This window comes from Orycteropus afer, unplaced genomic scaffold (genome assembly GCF_000298275.1).
Source record: "Orycteropus afer afer isolate SDZICR_OR568_19922 unplaced genomic scaffold, OryAfe1.0 scaffold00052, whole genome shotgun sequence".
NCBI classification, from domain to species: domain Eukaryota; kingdom Metazoa; phylum Chordata; class Mammalia; order Tubulidentata; family Orycteropodidae; genus Orycteropus; species Orycteropus afer.
Genome location: NW_006921639.1, coordinates 10,623,846 through 10,641,148, shown reverse-complemented (window position 1 = coordinate 10,641,148; position 17,303 = coordinate 10,623,846). Strand labels below are relative to the sequence as shown.

At 53.0% G+C, this 17,303-nt stretch overlaps 1 protein-coding gene across 1 annotated transcript in view; it reads left to right on the top strand.

Annotated features, from left to right (window-relative positions):
• Positions 1-17,303, top strand: part of ZMIZ1 (zinc finger MIZ-type containing 1) — a 122,836-nt gene that overhangs the window by 88,931 nt on the left and 16,602 nt on the right. Inside the window, exons 4-9 of the mRNA XM_007938645.2 lie at positions 224-368; positions 10,227-10,341; positions 11,245-11,462; positions 12,436-12,634; positions 13,585-13,857; positions 16,601-16,783. Coding sequence (XP_007936836.1) covers positions 224-368; positions 10,227-10,341; positions 11,245-11,462; positions 12,436-12,634; positions 13,585-13,857; positions 16,601-16,783 — 1,133 coding nt within the window. The remainder of the gene's footprint in view (positions 1-223; positions 369-10,226; positions 10,342-11,244; positions 11,463-12,435; positions 12,635-13,584; positions 13,858-16,600; positions 16,784-17,303) is intronic.

The following is a 17,303-nucleotide window of genomic DNA, read 5'->3' as shown; positions in this document are numbered from 1 at the left end:
CCGTCTGTTTTGGCAACAAAAGATTGTAATACTCCTTGGGGATGCCAGTCTCATTTCAGTGATACACTGAGGCCTGCTGAGAAGGCTTAGTGACTCTCCTGGTATCACATGGAGCCAGGAGCAAACCCAACACTGAGAACACTCCATGCGGGGGTGAGGGGTGACGGTGTGCCAGGGTGTGATGGCCGAGGGTGCCCGCTGACCATGCTGTCCTTGCTTGCAGCCCTGCTGTCCTCCTGGTGCGAGGAGCTCGGCCGGCTGCTGCTGCTCCGACATCAGAAGAGCCGCCAGAGCGACCCCCCCGGGAAACTCCCCATGCAGCCCCCCCTCAACTCCATGAGCTCCATGAAACCCACTCTGTCGCACAGGTGAGCGGGCGGGTGCCACCGGGGGCGGGGCGGGCAGGGGCTCCTTGGAAGAGCTCCTCCAGTGTAAGAACTGGGGCACAGGGCCTCCCAGCAACTGTGAGGCTATTACATATTTTTAAATGCAGCTGTATTTTTTTAAATCCTTTTGGGTGAGCGCTGTTCCTCTCCTGTCAAAGGAGGTTGAAAGTGCTGGGTTTGCCCAACTTAACTGCTTTGTCCCTTCATTGGGGAGCTTTCTTTTTCTGATTCTAGACTTCTAGATGAAAGTTAGAAATCTCAAACTTGGAGTCTTCCCTGTTCCTTGAGCAGGGGAGCTTGGGCCAACTCAGAGAAGTCAGGGACTGATAAGGCCTCAAGAAGGTCACAGGACTGGTCTGCCACCTGCAGTCAGGGACAGAACCAACCCAGGATGGTTAGGCTGGGCCTAGTGAGCTGGGCAGAGTCTGCACAGGGGCAGGGCCACCAGACACTGAGTTAACTGGCCAGGATTGGCAGGTCCCCAGTTAATTACCTCATAAGTCCCTTGCTGATCAGGGATGCTCTCTTAAAGCACTCTGCGAGCTAACCCTGGAACAGCAGGGCCTGTCATGCTGTCTCCCCACCCTGTGCAGGTCCCCACTAATGACCAGGAGGGGCATTTGCAGTCAGCACTCTGCCCTCATTATCTAGCCCTACGGAGGCCCTGAAGCTCAGAACACACTGTAGGCGGCCGCAGCAGGACCTCAGAGGTGCTGCTGGGCAGCCGGGTGGTGGCCATGCTTTATAAATTGAATTAGAGGCTCATTGACTCTTGGGACCAGAAAGGACCTAAGGACTTGTCGGGTCCAGCATTCAGCCCACACAGTATCACCCTGACACATGGTCACCACCTCTGTCAGAGGCATTGTGTATGACAGCAAGCCCACCTGCACCCAGGGGTATAACCTCAGGACCCTCCGGGCCAGCACTGATAGCTCTGACTCAGAGCAGCACCCCCTCAATGGCGGTGTTTTTCCGTGCAGTACTGTGGTTATCTGGGCAGGATACTTTTTCTTGGTGCAAGACTTTGCAGGGCATTTAACTGCCCACTCAATTCTCCTAATGCCCTAGAAACACCCTTGTACATTTTGGATATTGGGGGCATCACCCCTGGTTAGGAAGCTCATCCTCCCTTCCACTCATTGCTCCTGGCCCAGCTAAGTGAACTGCCACCAGCTACCGAACACGGGTGGCAGCAAACTTTTAGCTCCTTAGTTCTGGCCCAGCCGTCCATCCTGATACAGTCATCCTGCCTGTCATAATCCCCCATATCCTGTCCATCCCAGTCTTTCCTCATCCAGGCCATTCATCACAGTTAATGGTGACCAGCCAGAGCACTCTGGCTCCCTACTAGAGAGCTGGCTTAGACAGGGCAGCAGGGCCACAGATCTGGGCTGCACCCCGTCCTCTGCCAGGTAGGTCCTTGCGGAATTGAGCTGAAGGCTAGGATTGAAAGGTGTCTGTGCTCAAGGAGCTGAATGAAATCTAGCTTATTGGGGAAATAAGACTCATTAAGGCACAACTGGGAGCTGGCAGAACGAGGCAGGGGGTCTGTCTGGTGTGACCAGTGAGTCTGGCCTCAAGGCTCAGAAGGAAGAGGAACACCAGCTAGGCTGACCATACAGAGGCTTCCCAGAGGACATGGGGCCTTGACCCAAGGGCTGAGAGTTGGGCAAGTATATTCCATGAGCTCGGACTGGCATCCCAAGAACACTGTGGACCAAAGAGCCACCACCACTGCCAGCCACCCATCTCCAGTTCAGCTCCCCTGTGGAATGACAGTGAATGCAGAACATGTTGTTTCTGAGACCTGGGATTCCGGGGGCCTCAGGCGATCTGCTGAGGAGAACCGTTTGGGCAGCAGCAGTTGCTTAAGTATTGATCAGTGGCTGATCAGTTCCATGGGACAGGTCTCCTCGCAGGAGCACAGTGGTGTGGCGGGCATTCTGGACTGCCCCCTACTCACCCATCCCTACCTTCCCACCCCGATTGTCAGACCTAGGAGGGAAACTGGGCCCAGACTGGGAACATGACTTGCCCAAGAACACACAGCCAGTAAATGGCAGAGCTGACAGGACATCAGGGACATTCCACCACATGCAGTGCCCTGCTGTTCACCTTGCTGCTTCTTATTCAGGATCCATGAGATACAGTCTGGCTGTTGACTGAAGTTGGAGGGTCTTGTGGGGAGAGGGTTATCCACTGTTGTGCTCCGCACCTTACGCTATTACCCATTTTCTAGTGGATCAGTTGAAAAAGGATGCTCATCAGTTGAACCAAGACCAGAACCCATGTCCTTTCTCCAAGCTCCAGTCTATCCCAAGGGTACGCTGGGGCTGGTCTCTGCTTGTCATCTTCATGAATTTCCCAGGGGGAATCCCTCATTTCTGGGGAAACTGCACCGCTCCACCGCATTTTAAGTCCCTAATGTACTACTTTCTGAAACAAGGAAAGGAAATGGAAGGGAAAGTCGAGTACTTGTACAGATAGGAAGCTGTTCTGACCATCATCATCAACAACTATATGAATGACTCAGAGAGGGAAACTGCTCTTGCCTTTTCATTAAGGAAACTATGGTGAGCTTGGGGTACATGGGGTGTTCAGGATTGGTGCTGGGTGGTATCCACCAGCTGTTTGAAGACTTGGGGATCCATGTCTGTGGGGATGGGAACAGGAGAGGATGAGGGAGCCTGGGAACCCCAGAAACTTAAAGTCCACCCCTAGAGATGGTGTGGGCATAGCATAACCCTTATGGCTGCTGTAGTTTCTGTAACTCAGGCAACACAGTCATGCCCATTGTAACCTTGGGTGTTAAGATGAGGTGTTAAGTCTGGGCCTGAGTTCTTTCATCCCAAGGCTGTCCTCCAAGAAAGCTCTTGACCTCGCCAAGCCAGTCACCCCCCCTAGTTGTTCCCTGTACATAAGGGAGTGGTAATGTTCAGGTGTTAGGAAAGGACCAGGCTCCTATAGCACCCTATAGTTTCTCAGGGTGACATGATAGTTATTAGGAGGGTAGTAGTATCCCATATCTTTGGGTAGAGCTTTACAGGTTGTGAAACATCTTTAGACACATTCTTTGTTTAATACTCATTGCAGTACAGTAAGTTGTGCTGCCCTGGGTCTCCTACAGAAGATGCACGGGTTTCCAGAAGAGGGCACAAGGCAACAGAGGAAGGAGGGGCCTGGCAGGGGTTCAGCCTAGCCCTGTGCAGAAGGCACAGGCCTCTAAGGCACAGGAGGACTCCTTCCAAGTAGAGAGCAGCAGTGTCCTCTTCCAGCCCTGCATTGACCTGGACTTGATGTTGCAGAGGATGTCTGCCTGCCTCTCCCAGATATTTAATGAGTAGTTAAAACAGCCGTTTGTGATTAGCACATTGTCCACATGCAAATCAGTGCTGCAAAGGTAATTAAAAGCCTAATAAATCTTGTTTACACTGGTAATTTGATTACAGTCAGAGCCTTAGATCTGGGGAAGACTCCAAGATCAAGGGGTCTTCTCCCCCCGCCCCCACTGCCTTTTCCATTTCCAGGTGAGAAGTTTCCAGCTCCAGGAGGAATGGGCCCTGGACTGTCCTGTGCTTCCCTGGGCCCAGTGGGTGGGCTTGAGCACCAGCTACCCTGCTGGATATAGAGTTTCAGCTCTGCCATTATCTAACTGGGTAATTTGGGGCAATTACTTAAACCTCTCTGTACCTCATTTTTTTCCCTCTGTAGAGGTAGAATCATAGCATCACCTTGGCACCACACTTGACACATAGGGAGCCCCATGGACTATTCATTACTCACTCACTTGACCTCATTAAGGTCAAATGACAAAGAAAAGGAATCTATCCAAACCACCCCTGGCCGTCCCCTTTCCTTGGTCACATCACGCCACCTTTACAGTTTTCATATTTAGGTGTTTTTGCATAGTAGTATCTGAAGCTCAGTTCATAGTAGGCTCTTCTTTTTGCCCCCAGGAAACAAAAGTTAGAAAATAAGCCTTTGAAAGGGGGGGAATTAACAGACTGGTAAATCCCTGCTCCATCAGCTCCGGATTGCCAGGATGCAGGCATCTTTTCCTTTCCTCTTTCTTACTGAAAAATTGAAAGACCCTCTAATATGCAGTGAGCTGTACAAGTTGCTTTCTGAGTTTCACCGCAGGGAGGGAAGGAAGCAGGCCCCAGTAATTGTGGTGATGGAGAGCGCTGTTAATGGTTCCCCTAAATTAAAGAGGGTGGGAGCTCCAGCTCCTTGCTGGCTTGGCATTTCATTAGTGGGCAACACCACAGCCTTGCAAGGAGATGGGACCAATATAGTGCATCAGGGAAATTAATTAGGATCTGACAATACCCTTAATGGGAATTGGTTATTTCTCCCAAATTTATAAAGAGGCTGTTAAAGTTCAAGGGAAGAAATAGCCTAGCCCTTCCCTCTTCTTCTACCCATGAATGTCTATGTAGACACCACCACACGGGATGGGAGTAGGGGGCCCAGGCGCTAGGAATCATCTTTCCCTTATCCTGGGCCTGCCTTATCTTATCTTTCATTCAGGCAGTAAACATCGGTCAGTGCCCACAGGGTTGACATACAGTTATATTAACTGTCTATTATAACAAATACAGTGTAAAGAGCTCTCTATAAAACATGGAAGAAATGCTGAAGAAACAAGGGAAAGCCTTGGATTCTGCTTAGGAGAGTCACAAAAGAGGATACTCAGGCTGGGCTTTGAAGTATAGGTAGGAGTTCACTAGCTAGAGGATAGCAGAGGAACACTGAGGAAAGCCTCATAGCAAAATGCAAGGCTCCACTGAGGTGGTAGCTGTGCTTGATATGCCTCCCCAGGAATCAAACTTAGATCTCCTGCATGGAAGGTGAGAATTCTGCCATTGCGCCCATAGGCACACTGTAGGGTTCAGTAATTAGGTGGAGTGAATGAACACTTGGATTTGACCCTTCAGCAGCCTTCTGAATGTGAACATTGAGAGTTGGTTTCCCACTGGCACCTTGTTCAACAGAGGCGTCCTAGGGCCTGTGGGTGTATGAAGACATTGTGCCAGGCACGGGGAGCCCAAGAACTCTGGGGAGATGGCTCCTGGGTCAGGAGAGATAGGAGGGCTCTCACAGCAGCAAGAGGAGAATGATACTCAGGCTGATGAGCATGGCAGAGGCTTCCTTGAGGAGTCTGACTAGGAAGAAGGAGTGGCATTGTTGGGGTGGGGCCAGGAACCACCCAGGCTGAGAAAAGGCACAGAGATGGGAGTGCACAACTCTCCCCATATGAGGAGGCACCTAGGCTGGTGGGCGGAACACTGCCAAAATTCCAGGGGTGGAGCAGGATTATTGGGGCAGTTTGTGGCATGAGAGTGGACCAAAAGGATCAGGATGCATCAAGTGCACTAGGGTTAGTAAGAGTGGGGATTCTCAGAACTGCAACCAGGAATGGAGGCCCCAAAATGCTGGCTTCCTCTCACCTGGGCCAGGCATGTCTACAGGTGATGTAACACTTGAGGGTGGAAGGGGCCTCATAGGCACCTTACCAGTAAACCAGTTGTCATCAATTCCAATTCATGGCAACCCACGTGTGTCGGAGTAGAACTGTGCTCCATAGAGTTTTCTGTGACTGATTTTTCAGAAGCACGTCACCAGACCTTTCTTCTGAGGCACCTCTAGTTGGACTCAAATCTCCAAGTCTTCAGTTTGCACCTGAGTTAACCATTTGCACCACCACCTACGGACCTTTTCTTTGTCATCCCAAGCCCCCTCCTCCCCAGCCAGTGAGTCTCTCTGGTAGGAGCCAGGGGGCCTGGCTTGTCCGGGAGCCTGGGGCAACAGGGAGCCAGCAGCTCCCACCCCCCACCCCACCCCTGTGGCAGTGTCTGAGCTCAAAATGAAGGTGAGGCCCAGCTGCCTGCCATGGTGGGCCTGCGGGGGCGGGACTCTTCCCCCCAGAAGGATGAGTCACAGCCACGTCATCGTGGCCACTCCACCATGTGGCCACACTTCTGCTTCTGCAGCAGGTGCTGGCTGGTTACATGCAAGCACCATATCCCCGATGCCACCCTATATGTTCCTCCCCCAGGTGTGCACACACCTGCCGCTGCACACTTATGCATGCCGGTGTGCACCTCTGCTCGGGGAAGTGAAGCTTCTGCAGACAGCAGGCTGCCCAGTTTGGGAACAAAGGTTCATTTTGCTTCTCACCGGGTTTGGGGTAGAGGAGGCGAAACAGGAAGGAGCCGTTTTCCGCCCACAAGACCCACGCTGGAGCCACAGGGCAGTTGGGAGATTGTTTTTGAGACCTGTGCAGTGTCCCCGGGTAAGATGGGGCCTCCCCAGAGCTGAGGCACTGAAGCAGCTTCCTGGGCTCCTTGGAGGCCCAGCTGGACTCACAGGGGTTTTCCTTTCTGAGCCTGACCAGGCATGTTGTAAAAGGACTGCAGGCTTGAGCACAGTTGAACATCAGCTTGGGTTGCTGGTAGGAAAGACCCCGCTGCCAGCATGAGGCTCTGCAGGAGAGGGGTGCTCAGGGTCTCCTCTTTGTTTTCTTGTTTGTTTGTTGGCTTGCTTACTTGCTTGCAAAGGGTCCTTTATGAATTTATTTTATATACCCAAATAAGTATAGAAACGGGCCTTGAGACCAAGGAGTCTCCTTTGATGAACTCAGATCTGCTCAGAGGGGCTCATTGCGCCTTAAATCAGCCTCAGAATTCCAACTTACGGTTTGTTTGTTGGTTTGTTAATTGTAGTAAAACATATATATTATGAAAGTGCCATTTTAACCATTTCCTGTTTTGTTTTTTAAATCTGTACTGTGAGGGGCCCGCCCAGGGACCAATCAAGGCCGTGGACTCCCCAGTGTCCCTCCCTAAGGAATGGGCTTGTTTGCTTGCTTGCTTTCCTTCCTTCTGCCTGCTCCTCCCTCTGGACTTCCCCAGGAGCCCCCCAGAGACAGGATATGTGGGGTGTGTGTGTGTGTGTGTGTGTGTGTGTGTCGGAAAGGCCTACCAGTAGAGAAGGAGGGAGCAGGGTACCCCAATACGGCTCCTCCTCTCCTCTTAATCTTAAGTTCTAGTCCTCACATTTCCCCCAGAAATCATGAGTAATACTAACGTGTGCATCACTTTCTGACATGTCTGCATTCTCCCCTCTGAGCCACTTCAGACTTCCGCAACTAAGGCCTGTCTTGTTCAGACTTAACTTGATTGATACCTGCAAGAAATATACATGTTACGCTACAACACAGGTCCATACCAGTTTGTGTATAAAAGCAAACAAAGGTTCAAGGAATAATGTGCTTGTACTTGATTATTTTCTCCTTATGCCCCCCTTTTTTCCCTTATGGTGGTTCACTGTCACAACCCACTCATGTTTCATGACCTGAAGTCTAAAAATACTGAGAAGAGTGGAGGGGGCGTCATTCTTATCCTCACTTTACAGATGAGGGGACTGAGAATAGACAGGCTGGGAGACTTGCACAGGGCCCTGAGCTAGTGAGTGGCTGGTTCAGGCCAAAACAGAATGAGGATGAGTTGCTCTGGGACCCACGTGGAGGATGAGGCCAGAAATCCCCAGAACTCAGCCCTTTTTGCCTGTTGTTGTTGTTGTTGTTAAGTGCCGTCGAGTCATTTCTGACTCTTAGCGACCCCATGCACAGCAGAACAAAACACTGCCCGATCCCGCGCCAGCCCCACAATCCCTGCTATACTTGAGCCCATCATCGCAGCCACCATGTCAATCCATCTCGTTGAAGGCCTCCCCCTCTTTTGTCGACCCTCCACCCTACCAAGCATGACATCCTTCTCCAGGGAATGGTCCCTTCTTACAACATGACCAAAATAGGTGAGACGAAGTCTGGCCATTCTTGCTTCCAAGGAACATTTTGCCTAGAATGTGCAGATTTGAACAGGAATTCGTGTGTTCTACTGGGTCTGGGGAAGCAGTGAGCCTCCCAGAGCAGGAGGGGGCAGGGCTGACACATTCATCCATTAACCCTTTAACTCACCTGATACCCACAGACTGGCTGGGGGCTGGCATACTTCTAGGTGCTAAGGCAGCAGCAGAACAAAACAAGTATCCTTGTCATGGAACTTCTATGCTAAGAGGAGACAGGCAATAATCAAATACATAATTATGGTGGTGGCATGTGGTGAGGAAATTTAAAAGCCCCAGGGTAAGGGAACAAGGGAGTGTGAGGGTTACTTTTTAGAGTGGAAGTTTGGGCAGGCCGCTCCAGTGAGGTAGCATGTGAAAAGAGACCAGAAGGAGACAGAGGCCAAGCCAGGCAGAGATTGATGAAGAGAGGGCATCCTAGGCCAGGGAAGACAGATGTGAGCAGTGACTAGGTGCTGTGAGTGGTCCTGTTTCCAGGCATAGCACCTCTGCGGGGAGCTGAGGGCTTACCTAGGTTGGAGGGTGCCCCTGGCTCCCCTCTGCCTCCCTGTCACCCAGGGTCTACCTCCTTCTCAGAGAAGGCTCCCTCTCCTCCCAGCACCTTTACCACCAGTCATCTGGCATCCAGGGCCTCAGCCAGGGAAGAAATTGTCCAAGCAACCACTTGCCATGGAGTCAATTCCAACTCATGGCTACTGTGTGCGTTATCAGCAAAACTTTGCTCCACAGGGTTTTCAGAAGTAGATCACCAGACCTTTCTTCCAAGGCACATCTGGGTGGACTCAAACAGCTAACCTTTCAGTTAGCAGCCGAGCACGATACCCAGGAGCTCCGCAGCAACTAAGCCATTATTGCCCACTTACTGTGTACAGGCCAGGGCATTAGGCCTAACTAAGGATAAGTCTTCGCCTCTGATTTTCGGGGGCTCCTTAGAGAAATGTCATGAACAAAATGTGTACTGCTGGAACTAGTGAAGGTCCAGGGGGATGTGGGATTTGGTGGGGCAGTGAATGTTTGGGGACAGCTTCAGGGAAAGGTAAGCACCAAGGCAGGAAGGCCAGGCAAGGTGAGATTAGCTAGCAGGGTAAATAATGCTTAAGTGTGAGCTCGGACTTTGCCTTGTAAACACTGGAAGCCATTGAAGGTCTTTGATTGTGCAAAGTGTTTTGGGAGATTAGCAGCACAGGTGTGTATGTGAGGTTGGGTGGGAAGGAGAGTGACAGGGAAGCTGCCTGCATCCCACTGTCTGGGGTCGTTGGGGAGGAAAGCAGTGATGAAAGAACACCTGCATTCCAAAGGCCACATAGCTGGGCCCAGTGAGGTGTCTGGAGGAAGGGAGAAGAGTGGAGACTCCATTCAGATCCTCCAGCCATTACAGAGAAGGAAGCAGGAAGTCCCAAGGGGAAGTTGGCTGGCAGGGGAACCAGAGCTCCTTCTGGAAAGCCACTTGGATTCAGAGCATGGTAGGAGGAAGAGCCTAGGTGGGGCCTGTGAGGCTCCCTACTTCCTCCATAGCCTCTGAGGCCTGTGGGCTGAGAGCTCAGGTGAGACAAATAGCGATAGGGGGATGTGGCCACTTTTGTGCAGTCATCACCAAGGCTCCTGGTCTGCATTGGGCACCATGCTAAAAAAAAAAACAAAAAAACTCACTGCCGTCAAGTTGATTCGACTCATAGCAGCCCTTCCTTGGGTTTCTGAGGTGGTATCTCTATGAAAGTAGATTGCCCAGTCTTCCTTCTGAGGAGTGGCTGGTGGGTTTGAACTGCCAGCCTTCTAGTTAGTAGTCAAATGCCTTAGGCACAATGCCACCAGAGCTCCCAGACACCATGCTGGACCCCAGGAATCCAGACCTGACTGGGACAAGGATCACCTGGGACTGGCTGGGAGCTGTAGCAGCATGGCGGAGTGGTGGGGCCATGCCTCCATCTGAGCCCACCAGCTCCTGAAAACCCCTCTGTCTCTCTGCAGTGATGGGTCGTTCCCCTATGACTCTGTCCCTTGGCAGCAGAACACCAACCAGCCTCCCGGGTCCCTTTCCGTGGTCACCACGGTGTGGGGAGTGACCAATACGTCCCAGAGCCAGGTAAGAGCCCACCTGCTCCAACCACAGCCCCTCCCAGGTGGTCGAATCCCTCAGTCCCTGGCCCCTAGGGTCACCATGCCACGCTAGCCTGCCTTGCTTTCACAGGCTCTGCCTAACTGGAAAGACCGGCTTTCAAGTCACACCCAGCTGGGTCCACACCCATCCCAGGAGGGCAGCACCTGGGCCCCTGGGGACTGTCCCTATCCTCAGCCTCTCTGAGGCAGTAGCTTTTCATCTGACAGACAGCTGAAGGTTCTTTCCCAGCCCACATTAACTTTGGTTAAGTAGACAGTAAGACTTTCTGTTTTATTGGCTTCAAGGCTCCAACGTCTGAGGTCTGTGGTCCTAAATAGCCTGTTAGATTTCACAAATACCATGCCTTCAACGTGTGGCAGAAGGCCTTGTCCTCCACTCCCTAGTCAACCCTGCCTCTCGCTCCCATCATCCCCTTGTTTTCCTCCTTTCTTCCATCAGCCAGGATCCTGCTGCCCCCAGAGCTGGCAAGTTGAGCTTCTCTTCCCTCAAAGCCAGGGCCTCTGTGGTCCAACCCCAAGCATCTGTGCCTCTTTGGGGGATGGAAGCGTTCAGGATCCAGCTCTTTTCCTCACCTGCTGCCTGGTCAACCTCAGGTCCTTTGACCAGAATTGCCCAGGCTCTGATGGCCATTTAGACGGGCTTCATGGGTTTTGATCAAGCCCTCACTGGCATTCCGTCACAGGGTGAAGTTCCTTCTCCTAAGCTTCCTGCAGCCCAGGTCTACCTCCTTCTAGTCAGGCCCCAACCTCATCTTTTTCTTATTCTTCCTCAGTTGTCTTCCTTTCTGCCTCCTTCTTTCTCCCTCAATCCATTTCTCCCACTTCCTTGGGCTCCATCATGAGTGATGTCCACTCTCTCTGTTCACAGGTTCTCGGGAACCCCATGGCCAATGCCAACAACCCCATGAATCCAGGCGGCAACCCCATGGCGTCGGGCATGACCACCAGCAACCCCGGCCTCAACTCCCCACAGTTTGCTGGGCAGCAGCAGCAATTCTCGGCCAAGGCCGGCCCCGCTCAACCCTACCTCCAGCAGGGCATGTATGGACGGCCCAACTACCCTGGCAGTGGTGGCTTCGGGGCCAGGTGAGCAGGGTTGGCCAGGGCAGCGGCCTTCAGAAGTGGTGCATTGGCCCAGCCCTTCTCCCTCTCATTCATTTAAACCCTAGCTCCCTATTTCCTGGCATGGCAGCCATGGCTAAGCCCTGCCACTTCTCTTATCTTTGGATGTCCCATCTGTCAAAAAGGCACAGTCATGCCCCACTCTTGGGGCTGGCCTGAGATGAGACAGCAGCTGGGTTGTGTTCTGATGGCTGTCAGACCTGTTGGAATAGAACAGTTACTTTCTTCATTCCTCAAAATGACCCTTCCCTGCCAGCTGTCTTCATATATTGGAAGGCCTTGAGATCACTGGGCCAGGAGAGTTGAAGACTGGCTAAGGTGGGGTCCAGCTACCCAAAGAAAGTTAATCTAGAAAGTCAGCTCTCCTGCATAGTTATGGAGGCAGAACTGGCAACACTAGGAGCTCCTGGGTTCATGAGTACAGAAAGAAGGGGCAGGAGCCCCAGGGATGGGAAGCGGGGAGATAAAGAAAACAGATAACAGCCCTCCATGCATCCCTCCTAGCTCCCAAGTCTGACTGCAACGCTGTTGAGTTTCTGGGCGCAGGCTGACAGAACAGGACAGCCTGTTGGTGAAACACACAGGCTGTTAGTGTCAGACGGACCAGAAACTGCACCCTAGTTCCGCAATCTACCAGTAGAGAACCTGGCCACGTGGCTGGGTTCCCCTGAAGAGGCCAAGAGGATGCAGCAAACTAGTGCTCATGGAGGTGCACCCTGCCCAGCTCCCAGCATGGGCTACAGGAACATAGTGGCAGGGAGCTCACCAAGCCGGCTGCAGCAGTCTCGGAGTTAGGGGGTCCCACCCCATCTGTGTGCTGGGGGCAGGGCAGACAGGCCTGGGCACAGCTTCCCTTTTTCACCCAAACCCAAGGTTTGTTGAGCACTCACCTTTAGATTCAGGGAATATCTAACGCTTCCATTTTTCTCCTTGGCAGCTACCCTGGGGGTCCCAGTGCTCCTGCGGGCATGGGCATCCCTCCACACACCAGGCCGCCTGCCGACTTCACTCAGCCAGCAGCTGCCGCTGCAGCAGCTGCAGTGGCGGCGGCAGCAGCCACAGCTACAGCCACAGCCACAGCCACGGTGGCAGCCCTGCAGGAGACACAGAACAAGGATATAAACCAGTATGGACCGGTAAGGGTCCCACCAGCCCAGGTCGAACCTCGGCCACCTAATCAGAGTTGGGGTGTTGGTGCTTGTGGGGTCATATGTGCTGGGGAGGGCTGAGGGTGTCAGGGTACGTTTGGGTTTTTTTGGAAGCATGTGGAAGGGTATGTGTGCTAGGGTATGGGTATCGGTGGCATTGGGAGGTAGGGTGTGTGGTTGGGTATTTGCATTTGTTCTGTGTGGACTGGTGACTTAGTGAGTCTGTGCATGGAGGTTCTGGGTTGCTCTCTAGGCCCCCTACTCCGAAGCAATGGGCTCTGCATCTAAAAATAGGCTTGTTTCCAGTCTTTCCCCCAGTGGCTTCTCAAGGCCACTGCACTCCTAGTCACTGCATCTGTGGATTCTCCTAGGTCCCACCCAACTCTGTACCCCAGACCCCAGAAGGATAGGGAGGGATGTGAGGAGAGGGACAGGAGGCATGGGGAGGGGACAGCAGGACAGGTGGGCAGGGGTGGAAGCTGGGCCACCAGACTGTGCATGGAGATATGTCTCCATTGGCCAAGACCAAGGGTAGAGCTGGAACTTCCAGGAAAGGGCTGTAGCCTCACTGGCGATCCTGCCTCCATCCTCATCACCTCCATCCTCCCATGTCCCTCCCACCCTTGCACACTTCCCCATCCCCTGCCTGCCTTCCGGAAATGCTGCCTGTGCATCAGAGTGACCACTCCCCACCCCACCCTACCCCATCCCCAACTGGGCTGCATCTTTCCTATGTGGCCTGCAGAGGGCAGCAGTAAGCCCAGGAGGCCAGCTACCACTGGACCTGGTCAGCAGCCACAGCCACACAGCAAAGTGCCCCCCCACCCTAACCCCTCACCTCCCCCACCTTCCCTCCCTGCACTTTCAATGCATGTGGCATTTTATTCTTTTTTTTTTTTCTTCTTCTTCTCCCGTTGAAGGTCTGTTCCTCTTTCCAGATGGGTCCCACCCAGGCGTATAACAGCCAATTCATGAACCAGCCCGGGCCACGAGGGCCTTCCTCCATGGGGGGCAGCATGAACCCTGCCAGCATGGCAGCTGGCATGACGCCCTCGGGGATGAGCGGCCCTCCCATGGGCATGAACCAGCCCCGGCCGCCCGGCATCAGCCCCTTTGGTACACACGGGCAGCGGATGCCCCAGCAGACTTACCCAGGCCCTCGGCCCCAGGCCCTTCCCATCCAGAGCATAAAGAGGCCATACCCAGGAGAGGTGAGTGGGACAGGGCAGAGGGTGGGCAAGGCAGAGAGAGTTGAGGATGTGGGGCTTGAAGGCACAGGGTTTTGGTGGGTGCCTTGGAAGGGGTGTGGATTGACCTCTGGAAAACTCCAGCTCTGCTACTTGAGGGACCTTGAGCAAGTCACGTCAGCTTCCTGAGTCCTCATTTGAAAAAATTTAAATGACAGTCCAACCCACCTAGATGACTATGTAAGGGACTTAACTGAGGAGTGTAGAGAGGGCTTCACCCTGACACACGCAGACACTTAGCAAGGAGTGTTAGCTGCCAGTTACTCCCAACTCATGGCAACCCTATGCACAGCCAAACGTAATGCTCCGTGGTCCTGCACTATTCTCATGATCAAGTATGGATTAGAGTGTCATGATCCATAAGGTTTTCATTGGCTGATTTTTGGAAGATTGCCAGGTCTTTCCTCCTAGTCTGTCTGGCATCTCTGCTGAAACTCCTTCAGCATCATAGCAACATGCAAGCCTCAACAGACAGATGGGTGGCAGTTACATGTGAGGTGCGTTGGCCAGAATCAAACCTGGGTCTCCTGCATGGAAGGTGAGGGCTCTTCTACAGAACCACGAGTGCCTCTTGCAAGCAGTAGCTGCCACTATTACTATTTTTGTTTGGTTCAGGAACCAACTAGGTAACTTTGGGCAAAGAACTAAACCTCCTAGAGCCCACATCCCTCATGCCCACACAAGATGTTTGGGCTCCTCGACTTCCAAGAGTGAGAGATTAAGCAAAACCCTTTAAAAACTTAGAGGCTGTGCTGCCCAGGGATGTGGTTGGTAGGCAGATGGCGTGTTCTGTGGGGTTTGACCCCATTGACAGTCATTTTGTCAGGAAAGCACTGCCCATTCAGCTGCTCAGATAGCTCCTCCAGGGGGTTGGGGAAGATTTAGGGAAGTAAAACCCACATTCTTGCCCACTAGGAACCAAGATTTTAGCAAGAAAGGAAAGGCTTAAGCAGAGACCTATGAGGAAATGGTGCATGGTGGGGAGTATGGGCTCAGGGATGAGGCTTGAGTCACAGGGAGATGGTATCACAGGGCCTTCAGGAGCATTCACAGAACGACTAGGCGGCAAGTGCCACGGGGTGGGATATCAGTGTAAAAGATTTAGTTCACCTGCAGAAGACACCAGAAAAAACAGTAACCCTCGAGGTGACTGATTCGTGGTGACCGCCATGTGTTAAAGTAGAAGTGAGCTCCACGGTTGTCAGTGGCTCATTTTTCCAAAGCAGATCACCAGGCCTTTCTTCTGAGGCACCTCTGGGTGAACTCAAACTGCCAAACTTAAGTCAGCAAACAAGCCCGTTCACCGTTTTCACCATCCAGGGTCTCTGCGGTTGACAGTGGGCCCCAGAATCCTGAGCCAGCGCTCACTCCTCATGATGCCTGCCTTTATCCCTCACCCCTCCTTGCCCATTGTCCCCGAGCTCTCTGCTTGGAGGCTAATTTTCAGAACAGCTTCCTCCTCCACTCTCATCTCAGAACTGTGACCTTAAGCTTTGGCTTGAAGGTCTGTGTGATTCACCTCTGCATCCTCCCTAGCACAGCCTGGAAGGTGGCTTAGTAATCATTGGAGGTGTCCTGAGTCCAGGAGGAGAGAGAGGAAGGCCAGGGCCAAGCCCTGAGCCCCTGGCCTGGTCACCACCAATTCATAGAAGGGCTAAAGGGGGTTGGAATTGGCTGTTGGGCCCCTGGCCTCACTCCCCAGCGCCCAGCCATCACGCAGGTTCCCGGCCCTCTTCTCAGCCTCCTCTGTGCTCAGAGTCGCGATGTCGTCCCACTGGTTTGGCTGAGATGCGTCTCTCTAAGCAGCCTCAGGGCTGTCGGCACTGAGGGAGGCAAGTGAGGACAAGCTGCAGCGGAATTCCCGGTCATTAGCCTGACATGAACCCCAGCACCAGCACCCAGTGACTTGCTTCTAGCTCCTGCCTGCCACTAGAGAACACATGAAAGGCTCTTGATTATTTTTTACTGAATTAATCATCCTCATCATGGCGTGCTGCTGCTTCCCAGCTATGAAATGCCTGGTACTGGGCAGAGCCGCCTGTGTCTCCGAGCTGTTGATCTCGGAGGGCAGTGGTCCTGCCTCCTCCCAGAGCTGGCCCTTCTCTCATCCCTCTCCCACCTGCTTCTCCCACCTTCTGTGTTGTGGTAGCTTGTCTGTGCCCAGAACTGACTGCCACACGTAGTGTGTTGTGCTCAGTGTGGAGTGTGGGGGATAGCACCTCCCCCAGCTGAGCCTCAGATGGCAGGTGGGGAGGAGTCACCTTTCTGGAAGCTTACACTGTTGTCTGCGTCCACTTGTCTCGAGCTGGGGTAAACGCTCTGTGTGCACAGCCTGCCTCAGGTGCTCGGAGAGGCAGGGGCGCTTAGGAACTGAGCCCTGAGCAGCTGCTTCCTCACGGTGGCATGGGCAACAGGCTCCTGGTGCCCCCAGAGCACTGAGCCAGGAACCTGAAAGGAACAGCTCTGGTTGTATGTGTGTGTGGTGGTGGTGGTGGGGTGTCATGTAAGCCAGCAGCAGAAGGTGCCCTAGGGTACAAGGGTGAGAAAGGACCTTGGCATCACCTGGCTCAGCCCCTCCTCTTTGCAAATGAGAAAGGTACTTTGTGGGTGAGCAGAGGAGCTGATGTAGGGTGGTGCTGGCATTTGGTGAGCAACTTGGCTCAGAGCCATTCATGACCTGTTCCCTCCCCTTCCTCTGCCACTGCAGCCCAACTATGGAAACCAGCAATATGGACCAAACAGCCAGTTCCCCACCCAGCCAGGCCAGTACCCCACCCCCAACCCACCACGGCCACTCACCTCACCCAACTACCCCGGGCAAAGGATGCCAAGCCAGCCAAGCACTGGGCAGTACCCGCCCCCCACAGTCAACATGGGGCAGTATTACAAGGTGAGTCTCTGCCCTGGGGCAACCATGCTACCCCAAGCCCAGCCTCCACCCTCAGGGCCCCTTTCCTTCTCATCCTTGTCATTAAGGAGTTCTGGTGGCACAGTGCCTAAGACATTTGACTGTTAACCAGAAGATTGGTGGTTCAAGCCCACCGGCTGCTCCACAACTACTTCTATAAAGATTTACCACCTCAGAAACCCAATGGGGGTCACTATGAGTCAGAATCAACTTGAAGGCAGTGAGGTTTTTTGGTTTGTTTTTTTTTTCGTCATTCTGACCCCTGTGTGTGTTCACACAAAAGGGGGGTCAGAGGTTTCTGAACAAGTTCCCGTGTGCCCAGAGCTATGTGTGTTAGCTTCCTAGTCCTGCCAAAACAAATACCGCAAACTGAGTGGCTTAAAACAACAGAAATTTAGTTATAAATTTATTCTCTCATAGTTCTGGAGGCCAAGAGGCCAAAATGAAGGTGTTGGCATGCCCTGCTCTCTGAAAGTCCTAGGGGAGGCTCCTTCCTTTCCTT